The 17,873-nt window shown below is 39.3% G+C and overlaps 1 protein-coding gene across 1 annotated transcript; it reads right to left on the bottom strand.

The window, feature by feature from the left end:
• Nucleotides 1-8,225: 8,225 nt before the first annotated feature.
• Nucleotides 8,226-12,315, bottom strand: LOC127115719 (uncharacterized). Its single transcript, XM_051047187.1, has 2 exons — nt 11,999-12,315; nt 8,226-9,924 (listed from the first exon to the last, which is right to left on the bottom strand). Exon 2 carries the CDS (start codon nt 9,917-9,919, stop codon nt 8,726-8,728), a length of 1,194 nt encoding a protein of 397 aa, XP_050903144.1. The 5' UTR covers nt 9,920-9,924; nt 11,999-12,315; the 3' UTR covers nt 8,226-8,725.
• Between the last annotated feature and the right edge of the window lie 5,558 nt (nt 12,316-17,873).

The raw sequence follows: 17,873 nt of genomic DNA on the forward strand, positions 1-17,873 counted from the left end.
AGACTCAATTAAATCACACGGCACAACACGTAATTAAATAAACAACCCTAGGCAATAATAAAATCAACACGACATCACGAAAACGCTGACAAACACAATCACAAATAATCGGACAATACGAAAACTCTAATATATTCGAAATACAGTCAAAATACCGACAAACAAACAATTAAATAGATAAAAACGCACAAAACCTAATCGAAGCGATGCCACGCACAAAAGAGATAAGCGAGATAAATACGAGGCAACGATATCGACCAGGTTTTGCTAAAACAACGAAATACAACACGGTAAGCAATGAAAACACACAAAACCTAATCAAACCAGTGGTCACGCGAAGTTTAAGAAATTGAGATGAATACGAGACAGAGATTAATCAAGATGTGGTCAACAAAGCCAAAGTCAAATTTTGGGGTGCGACAGATGCCCCTATTTAATTAACTTAGGCCAGATAGCCGGAGGTTATCGAATGGCGTAAGGTAATTAAATATGACAAACGCCACCAAATTTGACTGCAAATGCATGTATGCATGATGCAAAAGACAGACAGACACAGAGACACAGGAGTGCAAACTCTACTGGGGAAGGACATACACTGACTCAATGCATGAAGGTAAACACTGAGAATACTCAGTTGGGGAAGATTCACTACCTATTTATAGATGGAAAATAGGAGGAAAAGAGATATCGACTCAATGTTGACGATACATCACTATCTCATAGATGAAAGTGGGAAAAGATCAATATAACAAGAGTACTGATGTGACAGTACATTACCAACTCAAAGATGGAGGTAACAGAAAAGATGAATACCAACTCAAGGATGAAGGTATAACAAGGGCATAATAAGAATCGAACTGCGTTAACTCATGGTTGACAGCTCACTACCCACTCATTGATGAGGTAAACAGGACATGCCAACTCAAAGTTGAAGGCAAGCTTCAAAAGATTGATAATAACACTGCTAGGGAAATCAAATTCCAACTCATTGATGATGGTGTAGATGAAGAATCAGATCTAAGGATCATTGTGCAGACTTACAGTTGAATGCGCACTACCAACTCATTGATGAGGTAGACAGAGAAATGCCGACTCAAAGTTGAAGGCAACCACCGATTCATTGACAAAGGTGTTTAAAAGAATTTAGAACATATTTTCCTGTAGATGTTTATCATTACCGACTCAAAGATGACGGTGGAAGGACAAAATGTACCTAACTCATAGATGAAGGTACTCCATCAACTCAAAGACGAAGATGGAATCAAAAGTTATCTGTGCAGACTCAAAGATGAAAGCACACTATCAGTTCAACAAGGATCAAACATACCCTACTCATAGATGAAGGTACTCCATCAACCCAAAGACGAAGATGGAATCACAGGAAAATGTGCGAACTCAAAGATGAATGCATATTACCAGCTCAAAGTTGCAGGTACTTCACCAACTCAAAGACGAAGGTGGAATCAAAAGGAATCTGTGCTAAACCCAAAGACGAAAGCACGCTACCAGCTCAAAGTTGCAGGTAGAACCATGGAACTTTCTGTGAGGATGTTATCAACTCATAGATGGAGATAGTAATTAATTTATCCTAGGGATAACAAAGGTTACCACTCATGGATGTAGGTAACTCAAGTTTGTAACGGGTACCAACTCAAAGATGAAGGTATAAAGGACTTGGACACAATATCTGTCATGTCTGTTTTACTGAATGAGAGTCACAAAGACTATATTGTTGCCTTCTTTTACTGGCAATTTCTGAGCTTTATCTGGAGACACGAGGTTCAAACTAGGATATAACTAGAATGAAACGGTCAAACAAGACTTCAACTGAAGAGGAATGAACTCATCAGGATTTACAACTGAAACAACCATCTTCCACGAGGCATAGATCTGTGTGGGGAACATGACCAATAAAAGGTATTTTGCTGCTTATGAGGATACTCTATATGGAGAGATTGACTCAACCCACAATATAAACAAGGAAACAAGGTGCATATGAATGCAAGCATGATATGTCATAGATATGCATGAATATTTAGTAATGCATGCATGATGGACAGACAAAACTAGGAATAACTAAAAATGTTAACAGCTGCATAAGGACTTGCTGGAGATTTGCACTGAGACTCGCTAGGGAGTAGTACAAAGACTTGCTGGGGAATTGGTACAAGAGCACCATATCCAGGTTTCTTTAAAAGTCTGTCTCTGTTGAGGATTCCGTAGAAGAATGGAGACGCCTTCTACTTCAAAAATGCAAGAGATTCCCTGTGGTTCTTGAATTTGTGAGGTATATGAGGATTGGACCTTTCTGAGGACTCCGCTGGGGACGCAAGGTGTTATCCTCTGGAAATAAGATGATATTGTAAGAGAAGTCCTGCAATTCTTAAATTTGCTGATAATGCAGAAGGGATTATTCTTCTGGAAGACTCCGCTGGGGATAAAGTCCGCTGGGGATAGGTGGTATCTTTCCAGGGAATAAGAATATAGGGGAAATCTATCCTTGATTTTTTTGCTTTAATTATCATGGAGACTTTCTGTATCTGAAGACTCTGCAGGGGATTATGGTGTCTGATATCTGGTTACGAGATCTTTCCTCTAGGAGACTCTGCCGGGGAACAGTGATGTCTGACCTTTGAATATAAATGAGAATTCAGGAGAAATCCTGCAATTCTTGAATTTGCTTAAAATGCATAACACACTCTTCTTTTACTACAAAACATTACTGAGGCGGAGACATATCCTTCTATTGAATGGACAGAGAACAACAGGAGATTCCCTGTAGTTTCTGAATATCAACTTTCTTCACTCGCTGAGGGATGGAGACCTCTGTATTACTCCTGCTCAGGGAAATCAAATCTTCCTTCTCATCCTCTGCTGGGGACATTGCTGATCCCGCCTTAATAAATTACTGGGGAAATACCTGTAGTAATCCCATAGGCCAAATCTGTAACTTAAAACCTGGATCAAAGTCTTCTTGATCAATTAACCGGGGAGTCTTCATGCCCCAAGTGAAGGGAACAATCTTCTTGAAATATTTCTTGCATGATCTCTTGAGGAAAACTAGGAAGCAAAACTGGGGATATCCAGAATCACAACCTCTGCTGGAGAAATATTACTGCCAAGACATCTGTGGAGATCTTTTCATCATATACATATGAGGATAGTAACATGAACATGTCTAGTTGGAATCACATGATTTTAGAATTACTGGGACCGCATGTCTCAATCCTTTTATTGATGTCCACAAATCAAAGTAAATAATATTTATAGTTTTCAAAAACTGTTTTTAATTCAAAACTTTTGTTTCAAAACATATCTGTCAAAGTAAAAGAACTTTCGTAAATTGAAATGAAAATTAAGAGTGCCAAGAAATATAGAAAGGCTCAAATTGATTTGATAGGATGGTAATCAGCCAACAGCGTGATTCCATAGATCTTTACAAATTGGAAAATGGTAATTTCGTGGAAAAAGGGTACGTTGAACTACAATGACATCATTCTCTCTTCCACTTTTGACCTGTATTGCAGCCTTGAGAAAGTTGGAGAACTGTTGAAAATATTCTGATACTTCAATGATCTTATCTCTGTTATGCAGTTACTTGCCTGAAATCCCTAACTTTTGCCTAGATTACCCTTTCGGGTTTTCAATCTACCGGGATAATATTCTCTTTGTTTTTTTATGTCTCTAATTTCTACCTGGACCGCCCTTTCAGGTTTTCAGTCCACCGAGACGCTCATTTTTGCCTAAGCCGCCCTTTCGGGTTTTCAACTTAGCGAGCTGTTCTTTTCATTTTTTAGGCGAAGTATTTCTTGACTGCATCTGTATTCACGGGACGTGGAAGCTCTTCACCATCCATGTTTGTAAGAATTAAAGCACCGCCTGAGAAGGCTTTCTTGACAACATAGGGTCCTTCATAGTTAGGAGTCCACTTGCCCCTAGAATCATTGTGAAATAGTATCATCTTCTTGAGTACAAGGTCACCCTCTTTGAATTCTCTCAGCTTAACCTTCCTATCAAATGCCTGCTTCATTCTCTTTTGATATAACTGTCCATGGCACAAGGCAGTCATTCTTTTTTCTTCAATCAAATTCAACTGATCGTATCTGCTTTGACACCATTCAGCCTCTGACAACTGAGTTTCCATTAGTATCCTCATTGATGGAATTTCAACCTCTATCGGTAACACAGCTTCCATACGTGTATACAAGTGAAAATGGGGTTTCCCCAGTAGAAGTACGGACTGATGTTCTATATCCGTGTAGTGCAAAAGGCAGCATTTCATGCCAATCTTTGTAGGTAACAACCATCTTTTGAATGATCTTCTTGATATTCTTATTTGCAGCTTCAACTGCCCCATTCATCTTGGGACGGTAAGGAGAAGAGTTGTGATGCTCGATCCTGAAACTTTCACATAATTCATCCATCATTTTGTTGTTCAGATTGGAGCCATTGTCAGTGATGATCTTGTTTGGAATGCCATATCGGCAAATGAGATTATTTTTGATGAATCTGACCACCACTTGCTTTGTCACCTTTGCATACGAAGCTGCTTCCACCCATTTGGTGAAGTAATCAATTGCCACGAGAATGAAACAGTGTCCGTTGGAAGCTTTGGGTTCAATCATACCGATCATGTCAATGCCCCACATTGAGAATGCCCAAGGAGCAGAAATCACATTCAAAAAGGTTGGTGGTACATGAACCTTATCAACGTAGATCTGACATTTGTGACACTTCTTTACAAATTTGTAGCAATCTGATTCCATGGTCAACCAGTAGTAACCAGCTCTCAACATCTTTCTTAACATAGAGTGGCCGTTTGCATGAGTACCAAAGGACCCTTCGTGAACTTCTTTCATCAACATTTCTGCTTCCTTTTTGTCAACACATCTGAGTAAGACCATGTCATAATTCCTCTTATAGAGCACATTCTGATTAAGGAAGAAACTGCCTGACAATCTTCTCAAAGTCTTTTTATCTTTTTCTGTTGCTCCAAGAGGATACTCCTGAGTCTGAAGGAAATGCTTGATATCGTGGTACCATGGTTTATCATCAAAACTGGCCTCAGCTGTAAACACATGTGCTGGTCTATCAAGTCGCTTGATCATAATTCTGGGTACTTCGTTTGGAAAACCCACTTAATACATTGAAGACAACGTAGCTAGAGCATCCGCCATATGATTCTCATCCCGAGGAATGTGATGCAATTCAACCTTGGTGAAGAAAGTCAACAATCTTCTTGCATAGTCTTTGTATGGGATCAAGCCAGGGTGGCGTGTTTTCCATTCTCCTTTGATCTGATTGATAACTAACGCTGAGTCACCATAAACAGTAAGATTTTTGATGCGGAGGTCAATGGCTTCTTCAAGACCCATGATACAGGCTTCATATTCAGCAATGTTGTTTGTACATTCAAATCAAATTCTTGCCGTGAAAGGAATATGAGAACCTTCTGGAGTGATAATGACTGCACCTACTCCATGTCCATAAACGTTGGAAGCTCCATCAAATACTAAACCCCATTGAGAATCTGGTTCAGGCCCTTCTTCAGGAAGTGGCTCTTTACAATCTCTGGATTTTAGGAACATGACATCTTCATCAGGAAACTCATCCTCATTATCATCGTGATCTTCAACGGGTTGGTGAGCAAGGTACTCAGCCAACACACTGCTCTTGATAGCTTTCTGGGTATGATACTCAATGTCGTATTCTGATAACAGCATCTGCCATCTTGCAATCTTACCAGTGAGTGCAGGCTTCTCAAAAATGTACTTGATTGGATCCATTTTGGATATCAACCAAGTGGTGTGACTTAACATATACTGCCTCAATCTCTTAGCAGCCCAAGCCAATGCACAACATGTCTTCTCGAGTAAGGAGTATCGTGATTCACTGTTAGTAAATTTCTTGCTTAAGTAGTAAATGGCATGCTCTTTCTTTCTAGTTTCGTCTTGTTGACCCAGAATACAGCCCATAGAATTCTCAAGCACTGTCAAATACATAACCAACAGTCTTCTAGCAACAGGTGGTAACAAGATAGGAGGCTCCATGAGGTACTCTTTGATACTGTCAAATGCTTTTTGACAATCCTCTGTCCAAACACAATTCTGACTCTTTCTCAGCAATTTGAAGATAGGTTCACAAGTGGCAGTCATGTGAGAAATAAACCGGGATATGTAATTCAATCGTCCTAGAAAACCTCTCACTTGCCTTTCTGTTTTTGGTGCGGGCATCTCTTGGATAGCTTTTACTTTATCTGGATCAACTTCAATGCCTTTTTGGCTGACAATGAAGCCCAAGAGTTTACTTGACCTGACGCCAAATGTGCATTTGTTCAGATTGAGGCGAAGACGGAACTTCCTCAATCGTTGAAACAGCTTCAATAGATCTACTAAGTGACCTTCTTCTGAACGAGACTTCGCGATCATGTCATCCACATAAACCTCAATCTCTTTGTGCATCATGTCGTGAAAGAGTGTTGTCATGGCTCGCTGGTAAGTAGCACCTGCGTTCTTCAACCCAAACGGCATCACTTGATAACAGAATGTTCCCCATGGTGTTATGAATGTAGTTTTTTCCATGTCTTCGGGAGCCATTTTGATCTAGTTATACCCGGAGAATCCGTCCATGAAGGAGAATATGTCAAACTTTGCTGTATTGTCTACCAACATGTCAATGTGAGGCAGGGGGAAATCATCCTTTGGGCTTGCTCTATTTAAGTCACGATAGTCGACACACATTCGTACCTTCCCGTCCTTCTTAGGAACTGGCACAATATTTGCTATCCACTCTGGATACACTGAAGTGGCAAGAAAACCAACATCTATTTGCTTCAGAACTTCTTCTTTAATTTTGACGGCCATATCTGGATGTGTTCTTCTTAATTTCTGTTTGACCTGTGGACATTCTGGCTTCAAAGGTAGCTTGTGCTCTACGATGTCAGTGTCGAGACCAGGCATATCTTGATAATACCAAGCAAACACATCTACATACTCTTTCAACAGGCTGATCAATTGCTCCTTGACCTGTGGGGATAACAATGCTCCAATTTTGACTTCTTTCACATTTTCTTCCGAACCCAAGTTGACTGTTTCCAAAGGCTCCTTGTATGGCTGAATAGTGTCTTCTTCATTTTCAAGCTGGCGGGCGACCTCTTCTGGAATCTCATCCCACTCTTCCTCTTCGGCTTCGAATACAGAATGTTCAAAGTTGGGAGAGGGCATGATGTCATTGTGTTCAACGGGTTTAAGTAACCTGTACAAACAATTGTTTTTAGAGGACTGACCATGACATGCAAAAATGTGTTCTTTTTAAGGTTTTTTTTGTGTTACCATTTTCCGAAAAAGCTGAAAAGATAAAAGGACACAAGTGTATAGGAACACAAAAGATCTTTTTCATGGATAGTACGTTTTTGACAAAAGTGCCCATTTTACAAAATTAATGCTTCGCGCTTTAGGCTAAAGCGGAAGATTTTTGAAAATTGAAAAGCTTAATTACTTTGATATGTGGACACAATGTGGGATGTCAACTGCGGTCCAGTTCTTCATAACTACTCCAGTCGCCATTCTGTCTTTCCCTCGAAGAGCTTTTATCTCTTTTTGTAATTCCGCAAACTGATCCTGGAATTCATCCATTCTATCATTGAGACCAGGATCCTCACTTGGGGTAGGGCCGTGATAGACAGGTTCTCCTAGGTGAGGAGTATAGTGAACAACAGGAGGCACATTAGTGAAGACAGGAGCATTTGGTGGAACGAACTCTTGTTGATATCTATCTTGATTAAGATCCCTGGGTATTTCCCAAGGACGGGATGTTGTGATGGTAACAGAAGTGACTGGGACAGCGTTGATTTCTGAAGCGATGACTGTAGTGACGGGTGCTGCTGTTGTCTGATTCTGAATTTGAGGTTGATTCTGTGCCGAAGTCTGTCCTGGATTATGAACTTGAGCCCTAGCCTGGGCTTCCTCTGCTTGTAGACGGGCGGTTAACATTTGGTTGCGCATCTCTGCTGCCTGTGCTTGCGCCTGGATCTGTGCATCTTGTGCTTCGGCAACCTGAGCTTGTGCTGTTTGAAGTTGAGCAGCTTGGGTTGCTTGGTTTGCTATCAATGTCTCGACCATAGCAGAAAGGCGGTCAACCTGAGCTTTCAATTCTCGGTTCTCGTTATCTGTTATCTCCATTCTTCTTTTGTAGTTGGCTCTTGTGTTGTAATTATGCGTCAGCTTGAAATGGATCTGCTGGCGGGAAGCAACTGTTAGAAGACTGGACCAAGACAGACAACCCGTATGCACGTGATGCATGGATATGCAAAATGAATGATTTTCCAAGGAACTCTAAGTGAAGGAAAAGATAGAATTGCAAACATTTTTTATAACAAAACAAAGTTATCAACCCAAAATACAACCAAGAAAACCATTTAAGGACATGTGTCATCAGGACGAGCATAAACAAGTAGGAGTTGTCCTTCAAGTCTCTCAATTCTTTCTTCATAGGCCTTCTGCATAAAAGCTTTCTCCTTCACCAAACTGTCTACAAGACCTTTCCATGCATCTGAGGACTGTGGAATCTGGGAGTAATCTGTTGTGCCTGAGGAAAATAAATCCTCTTGCACCCTTGGACGTTTACCTGCACGATCTTCTCCACTCTGCTCCTTTAACTGTCTCTGAAGTTCTTCATTTTCCATTTCGAGCACCTGGGCCTTATCCTTCCAAGCGTCTCTCTCTTTCTAGACCCTCTCCAAGGTGGCTTGGAGTTCTTCTTTGTCATCTAGCGGAAGGTAGGGGGTCTTCAACGGAGCGGGTTTGATAGGATCATGATGTGGGTATGGCATTTTCAACTGTATAGCTCTGGCTCTGATCCACTGGAGGTACGGCTCATAGGAGGTACAATCTTTCTTACCCAATTCAAGTCTCCCTTTTCGACAAACACGATGCCAAGCTCTTACTACTCTCTCTTTCATGGTAGGGTCCTCCTCGTTATCCCTCAAGAAAATACCTTCTAAAAGAATGTTAGGAGGCTTGTCCTTCATAGGGTAACCGAGTTGTCTCCTAGCAAGTACTGGATTATAAGAAATGATTCCCTTTGTGCCCATGAGGGGCACATTGGGGAACTCCCCGCAACTATCAATGATCTTCACATCGTCTAAAACTCTACTATACCATGCAATATCTGACTGGGTAAGAGACATAATCCTCTGTGACCACTGAAGTCCTGACTTGCGATCCCGAAAAGTAGCTGACTTAGGAAGATGAGAGACAAACCATTTGTAGAGTAACGGTATACAGCAGACTATGGTTCCTCCTCCTTTCAAAGTACGGTAATGGATGGAATGATAGGTGTCTCCGAGCAAAGTTGGAATAGGATTACCACTTAGGAAGATGCGTATAGCATATGAATCCACAAAACCTTCAATATTAGGAAATAGTAACAAACCGTAGATCAACAAGGCGAACAGATGCTCCACAATAATATCACAACCTTGACTGGCAAAATAAGAAACCTTCCCCATTAAGAACTTGGCAGTAAAACCTGGAAGACCTCCTTTGGTGGTGAAGTTATTCTTGAATTCTGACTTCTTCATGTACAACACTTTTGCAAGAGAACTGTGCTCGGGTAACTTTTCTGAACCAGAGAAAGGTACTGTATCAGCAACTGGGATGTGAAGCAATTGGGCATACTCTTCCAATGTAGGCATGAGTTGATAGTCTGGGAATGTGAAACAGTGATAGACTGGATCATAGAACTGTACTAATGTCTGCAATAACCCTTCTTCCATCCTAAGTGTCAATAAAGATATAAGTGCCCCATATCTGTCTCTGAAACCAATAGGATCTGCGATCGAAGAAACCAGTTTCTTTAGTTCATCTATCTTTGGATTGATGAGATTGTACTTTTTCACACTTCTCCGTCCAAAATCCATGTTTCCTGCAATATTTGCAATCCTCACTTTAAGGTCCTTGGAAAAAGGTTGAAATGATGGGAATGAATGCATGTCATGCATGAATGCAACAAACACAAACATGGTCAAACAATACAAGGCTCAAAGTTCATCACCAGCATGGAGTTTAGGACAAAGCCCCAAGATAAGTTCTAAGGTTCACCTGCCAAACGGGTTCTAAAAGTTCCCAAGGTTATGGATCCTTCTTCGGATAATACCGGGTTAAGCAACTACTCGCTTTCCAATATTATTCTCAAAAGAATCTCGCTTGAGTGTGATATCGCGTATCAACCAAACCAGACTTTTGGTCCGAAGTGGTCACCGCATCACATCCTAAGTAAGGCCAAGATGGGGTAAAGGTAAACTAAGGTCCTTGGCTTCACGGGCTCGTCGAAAGCAACAATGCCTCACAAATGACTTGTTTAGCACTATCACCCTCAAAGAGGCCTCCACCAAGCGGACAAAGGCTCAAGTCAACTCGGTAAGGATTGTCTCCTATCAAGTCAACCTGAATTATCATCCATCCTATCTCAAATGTGCCCCAAATCCGGGTATAGGATTTATCACAAGTATCCCTCAAAACCCAAAATAACAAACATTACAAACAATACAATTTAGCAAATATTCACAAAGCAAACATATAAACAAGCAAAGATAGGCTAAACCCTCAAATAAGTTTAAGCATTGTTGTCCCCAGCAGAGTCGCCACTCTGTCGCGGCGGGATTTTTCACGAGATTAAGTATTGATTGAACTTAACCCGTTTGAAAAATATTTTAAATGCAAGAGTCCCCACCGTCTTTTATTTTATCCAAAAAGAGGAAGGGAAAATAACGATAAATCCCTTTAGAGTTACGGGTTCGGGGGTTGGTTATGCAAAGGGAAGGTATTAGCACCCTCTACATCTGTGGTACTCCACAGGAACCTTTTTGCTTATGTTTATGTGAATGCTTTGCTTTTTTCGCTTTGATCGTTTGATTGGGGAGATGAGAAAAGAACTTGATTTTATTGCTTTTTGGACTCGATAAAGTCGTAGACTTCATGCCTACGTATCTCCAAGGCGCAATGGAGAAATCAGAATCCACGTAGTTCTCCTAAAAGAAAAGGGGAAGTCTGTTTTGTTGATTTTAGATTGGCGTGTCTTGCCATCTCTTGCTCGACCTAGGCGGGAGGCTTCGAGACTGACACGTCCTTTTGAAAATGTTTTTAAACTGAAAAGCCAAAGCTGGAAAAAGATTTGAATGAGCCTAAACCCTGAAACAATAAATAAATGGGCTCATTATAAGGAAGCCCAAGAGTAAGCATGTGAGTGTGTGAAAAGGGTTTCTTAAACGGCGACCGTTGGAATCGCATCGGGTTTCTCTTTTTGGAATTTTCGATTTTTTAACATAAAACGTGAACAATACGATTAAACACACAATACAGAAAATAAAAAATGCGAGAAAGTAAATTATTACAACACAGTTAGCTATGAATAGTTAGTATTACGAATAGTTAGTGGAGTTAATCGAGCTGAAACTGAAACGAAACGGTTAGTAACAACATAAACAAATATAAAAAACAATATAAACATTTACTTTAGACAAAATAAACATTTGATATAAATAAACATTTAATTAAAATAAACATTTAAACAAATAATTAATTTAACTAACATTTAAATAAAACATATATGCAAAATAATAATAAAAGATAAACAATATTTAGTAAACAAAAGTAATATATATATATATATATATATATATATATATATATATATATATATATATATATATATATATATATATATATATATATATATATATATATATATATATATATATATATATATATATATATATATTTTAGACAATAAATATATAGTAGACAAAAATAATATATATGTACATTTAGACAAATAATATATAATATCCAAAAATAATATATATATATATATATATATATATATATATATATATATATATATATATATATATATATATATGTTTAGATAAATAATATATTAAAACACATGTCGGCAAGCCGGAACTTTGCCGATTTCAGAAATAAGTGAAGAATATTACCTTGTGTGAAGAGGATGAACTTCTGATCGTTCAAATGATCGACCGAAAGCTGGAAACCGTCACCGACGCAGTGCTGGCTGCCTTCGTGAGTACCTGACTTCAACGTCGCTTTTGATCGGTGAAACGACGCCGGAATGAAATGAAACTTGGATATTTGTGACCTGGACTCAACGAACTTCAAAGATATGAAATCGGTTTTGTGTTTCGGTGAATAATCGGGACGATTTTGGGTTACTGAAAATGAAGAACAAGTGAAATACAATAATGCTTTTGGAAAAATATTTCTTTTCAATTCTCTGTTTCTCTCACCACACGTTTTTTCCTTACTGATCCACCTTTTTTTCTTCTTTTTCTTACTAACCACATCTATATATATATATTTAGATTACTTAAACAATAAGAAACCTAAAAAATATCTAACATAAATTAATAATATATATTTAGATTACTTAAACAATAAGAAACCTAAAAAATATCTAACATAAATTAATAATATATATTTAGATTACTTAAACAATAAGAAACCTAAAAAATATCTAACATAAATTAATAATATATATTTAGATTACTTAAACAATAAGAAACCTAAAAAATATCTAACATAAATTAATAATATATATTTAGATTACTTAAACAATAAGAAACCTAAAAAATATCTAACATAAATTAATAATATATATTTAGATTACTTAAACAATAAGAAACCTAAAAAATATCTAACATAAATTAATAATATATATTTAGATTACTTAAACAATAAGAAACCTAAAAAAATATCTAACATAAATTAATAATATAATTTATATATTATATAATAATAATAATAATAAACTAATATAATATTAATCCTAATTAAATAAACTAATTAACAAAAACTAAACACAATTAATATTAAGCACAAATAATATTAAACGGCACACGATTAAAATACGATAAAATCGAGCGACACGAACGCGATAAAAACGATGACAATTTGCACAGCAAAACAGACAAATTGATAAAACCAATAAACCAGTAAACCGGTAAACCAGTAAAATCAACAACACGACTCAAACAGACTCGATTAAATCACACGGCACAACACGTAATTAAATAAACAACCATAGGCAATAATAAAATCAACACGACATCACGAAAACGCTGACAAACACAATCACAAATAATCGGACAATACGAAAACTCTAATATATTCGAAATACAGTCAAAATACTGACAAACAAACAATTAAATAGATAAAAACGCACAAAACCTAATCGAAGCGATGCCACGCACAAAAGAGATAAGCGAGATAAATACGAGGCAACGATATCGGCCAGGTTTTGCTAAAACAACGAAATACAACACGGTAAGCAACGAAAACACACAAAACCTAATCAAACCAGTTGTCACGCAAAGTTTAAGAAATTGAGATGAATACGAGACAACGAGATTAATCAAGATGTGGTCAACAAAGCCAAAGTCAAATTTTGGGGTGCGACACCCGAGCGTGGGAAATCTGTTAACATGGTCCAGGGCTGCACTGGCAAGTACAAGGTCAAATATGTCAGTCATATTTGATAGTCTCTGGTCGAGTTGCACCATTTGCTGTGTGATTACAATCATTATGAGCACGACCATGATAGATGCTGAATCTTCCCTGTTAACCGATTGGGTTCTCGCCAGGTGCGCAAAGATCTTCAGGAAATGCTGGACGAAGGAGTCATTGAGATCCTTCAGAATAGGAATGTTGATGAAGATGAACCTGAGGTCAACGTGATTTCCCCAGTATTCCGGATGCTCGAACCTGTTATCATCAAGTACGATGGTAGCAAGTAGAAGGTTTCTCCTTCTCTAATAATTAAGCCTGTCGGTCCAGTACCGTACTCTTCCGAAAAGGCAATTCCCTTTCGTTACAATGTTGTTGCTGTAGAAGATGGGAAAGAGGTGTCTTTGTCATCCTCCTCTGTTGTTAATATTGCTGACGTAAGTGGTTTGACCCGTAGCGGTCGTGTGTTTTCAGCAACACCGAAGCCTCAAGCTAATGCTGATTTTGTAGAACGCCCGATGGGGAATGCGGTGAATCTTCCGAATCCGACACTTGCTATTAATCCCTCCTCTGTACGAAAAACTCCTGCTTCTGTTGGCCCGAGTGGCAATGTGAAAGAAGCCTGTGATGAGATGCTGAGGCTCATCAAGAAGAGCGAGTATAATGTTATAGACCAGCTTCTACAAACGCCATCCAAGATATTTGTATTATCACTACTTCTGAATTCAGAACCACATAGAGAGGCTCTGCAGAAAGTTTTGGATATGGCATATGTAGATCATGATGTCACTATAGAGCAATTCGATAGCATTGTTGCAAACATTACTGCTTGTAACAATTTGAGTTTATGTGACTCTGATCTCCCTGAGGAGGGAAGAGACCACAACTTGGCTTTACATATTTCTATGAACTGCAGAGACGACGCCATGTCCAATGTGTTGGTGGACACGGGGTCATCACTAAATGTATTGCCGAAGTCCACTCTTTCAAAACTTTCATATCAAGGGCCTCCCATGAGGCAGAGTGGAGTAGTTGTGAAAAGTTTTGATGGGTCGCATAAGACTGTGATTGGGGAAGTTGATCTCCCAGTCAAAATTGGACCAAGCGATTTCTAGATCACCTTCCGGGTTATGGACATCCACCCATCGTACAACTGTCTCTTAGGCAGACCATGGATTCACGAGGCTGGCGTCGTGACATCCACCCTACACCAGAAACTGAAAGTTGTGAAGAATAAGAAACTGGTAGTGGTAGGGGGAGAAAAGGCTCTCCTGGTTAGCCATTTGTCTTCCTTCTCATACATAGATGCTAAGGATGAAGTTGGAACTCCTTTCCAAGCTTTATCTATAGCTGAGCCTGTTGAGAAGAGAACTCCTTCATTTACTTCCTATAGAGATGCGAAGTTGGCCATTGAGTGTGGTGCGATTGCTGGTTTTGGAAAAATGATTGAGCTAGAAGACAATAAGTCCCGGGCTGGCATTGGCTTTTCTTTTGGGGTCTTCAACGAGAAAGGATTATTCAAGAGTGGAGGTTTTATCCACACTGGTTAGGATGAAGAAACTGCTGCTGTCTTGGAACAGGATGCAGAGGATTCTGACAATTTCGTTATCCCTAGAGGGATCTGCAACAATTGGGTCGTTGTGGATGTTCCTACAGTTATCCACAAGTCAACGTAATGATCACTTTGTTTAAAAACCCTTCTCCCATGCCAAAAGGAGAAGTGATGACATTGTTGGCAACATAAATACAATGATATTTTCATTCAATAAATTCATGTTAAATGTTTGTTTTTCCAAATTATTTTTCCTTTTTTCTTTTTGCATGAAATTGCTGATCACATAAAACCCTAAAAACAAAATAAAATCAATCTTTTCATCTGCATAATGATTTGCCTTGTTTGAATTCTAAAGTTTTTCATATCCAAAATCATTATGCAGGTTGGTTTCTAGACCCATTGAACATAATGATCCAACACCATCTTCCAACTTTGAGTTCCCTGTATTTGAGGCGGAAGAAGATGATGTTACAGAGATTCCTGACGAGATTACCCGTCTACTTGAGCATGAAGAGAAAATCATTCAGCCGCACCTTGAGAATCTGGAAACAGTCAATTTGGGGTCTGAGGATTGTGTGCGAGAAGTGAAGATTGGGGCACTCCTGGAAGAATATGTTAAGAAGGGGTTGATTGAGTTGCTACGAGAATATGTCGATGTCTTCGCTTGGTCATATGAAGACATGTCTGGTCTAGATACTGATATTGTGCAACATTTCCTGCCTTTGAAGTCTGAGTGTGTGGCTGTGAAGCAGAAACTCAGAAGAACTCATCCCGATATGGCAGTAAAGATTAAAGAGGAAGTTCAGAAGAAAATTGATGCGGGGTTTCTGGTGACTTCTACATATCCTCAATGGGTGGCCAATATTGTGCCCGTGCCTAAGAAAGATGGAAAAGTCCGGATGTGTGTGGACTATAGAGACTTGAATAAAGCTAGTCCGAAAGATGATTTCCCTCTACCACATATTGATATGTTGGTAGATAATACATCTAAATTCAAAGTCTTCTCATTTATGGATGGATTTTCCGGATATAATCAGATTAAAATGGCACCCGAGGATATGGAGAAGACAACATTCATCACACCTTGGGGAACATTATGTTATCGAGTGATGCCCTTCGGTTTGAAGAACGCCAGAGCCACGTATCAACGAGCTATGACTACCTTGTTCCATGATATGATGCACAAGGAGATTGAGGTATATGTTGATGATATGATTGCCAAGTCAAGAACGGAAGTTGAACATGTAGAGCGCCTGTTGAAGCTTTTTCAGCATCTGAGGAAGTATAAGCTTCATCTGAATCCCAACAAGTGTACATTTGGAGTCCGTTCTGGCAAGTTATTGGGCTTTATCGTCAGTGAAAGAGGTATTGAGGTTGATCCTGCAAAGGTCAAAGCAATACAAGAGATGCCTGCGCCCAAAACTGAGAAGCAAGTCCGAGGTTTTCTTGGTCGCTTGAATTATATTTCCAGATTCATATCCCACATGACTGCCACATGTGCGCCGATATTCAAGCTCCTCCGGAAAGATCAGTCTCATGATTGGACCGAGGATTGCCAGAATGCCTTCGACAGTATTTAGGGTTTCCGATTCTGTCCCCACCTGTGGAAGGGAGACCCTTGATTATGTATCTGATTGTTCTTGAAGACTCAATGGGTTGTGTCCTTGGTCAGCAAGACGAAGCAGGGAAGAAAGAATATGCTATTTACTATCTAAGTAAGAAGTTCACTAATTGTGAGTCTCGATACTCAATGCTTGAGAAGACCTGATGTGCTTTGGCTTGAGCTGCTAAGTGCTTACGCCAGTATATGATAAATCATATGACTTGGTTGATATCCAGAATGGATCCAATCCAGTACATATTTGAGAAGCCTGCTTTAACTGGGAGGATTGCCCGTTGGCAGATGTGGTTGTCTGAGTATGATATTGAGTATTGAGTTCAAAAAGCTATAAAAGGTAGTATCTTGGCTTACCACCTGGCACATCAGCCGATCGAGGATTATCAGTCAGTTTAGTATGACTTCCCAGATGAGGAGATTCTGTATTTGAAGATGAAAGATTGCGATGAGCCTACACTCGATGAAGGGCCAGATCCTGGTTCCCGATGGAGTATGGTATTTGATGGCACTGTAAATCAATATGGAAATGGTATTGGGGCAGTAATTATTACTTCTCAGGGTACACATATTCCTTTTACAGCAAGGCTAACTTTAAAATGCACGAATAATACGGCTGAGTATGAGGCATGCATTATGGGATTGGAGGAATGCATTGATCTAAGGATCAAGCACCTTGATGTTTACGGTGATCCGGCCCTCGTTGTTAATCAGATTAAGGGTGAATGGGAAACGAAGCAGACCTGTTAATGACTGAGGTTCATGAGGGTTCATTTGGTACACATTCCAATGGACATGCCATGGCTAGAAAGATGTTGAGAGCAGGCTACTATTGGCTGACAATGGAGTCTGACTGCTGCAAGTATGTGAAGAAATGCCACAAGTGTCAGATTTACGCGGATAAGATTCATATTCCTCCGACACTTCTGAATATGATTTCATCACCATGGCCTTTCCCCGTGTGGGGAATTGACATGATTGGCATGATAGAGCCGAAAGCTTCTAACGGACACAGATTCATTCTCGTAGCAATTGATTACTTCACCAAGTGGGTTGAAGCGTCGTCATATGCAAATGTGACCAGGCAGGTGGTCGTGAAGTTTATCAAGAATCAACTCATATGCCGCTATGGTGTGCCAGATAAGATCATTACTGATAATGGATCTAACCTGAACAGCAA

This window comes from Lathyrus oleraceus, chromosome 1, assembly GCF_024323335.1.
Source record: "Lathyrus oleraceus cultivar Zhongwan6 chromosome 1, CAAS_Psat_ZW6_1.0, whole genome shotgun sequence".
NCBI lineage: Eukaryota > Viridiplantae > Streptophyta > Magnoliopsida > Fabales > Fabaceae > Lathyrus > Lathyrus oleraceus.

What these genes read in the sequence shown, in the direction of transcription:
- LOC127115719 (XM_051047187.1), bottom strand. Translation starts at nt 9,919, where the DNA reads ATGGATTTTGGACGGAGAAGTGTGAAAAAGTACAATCTCATCAATCCA.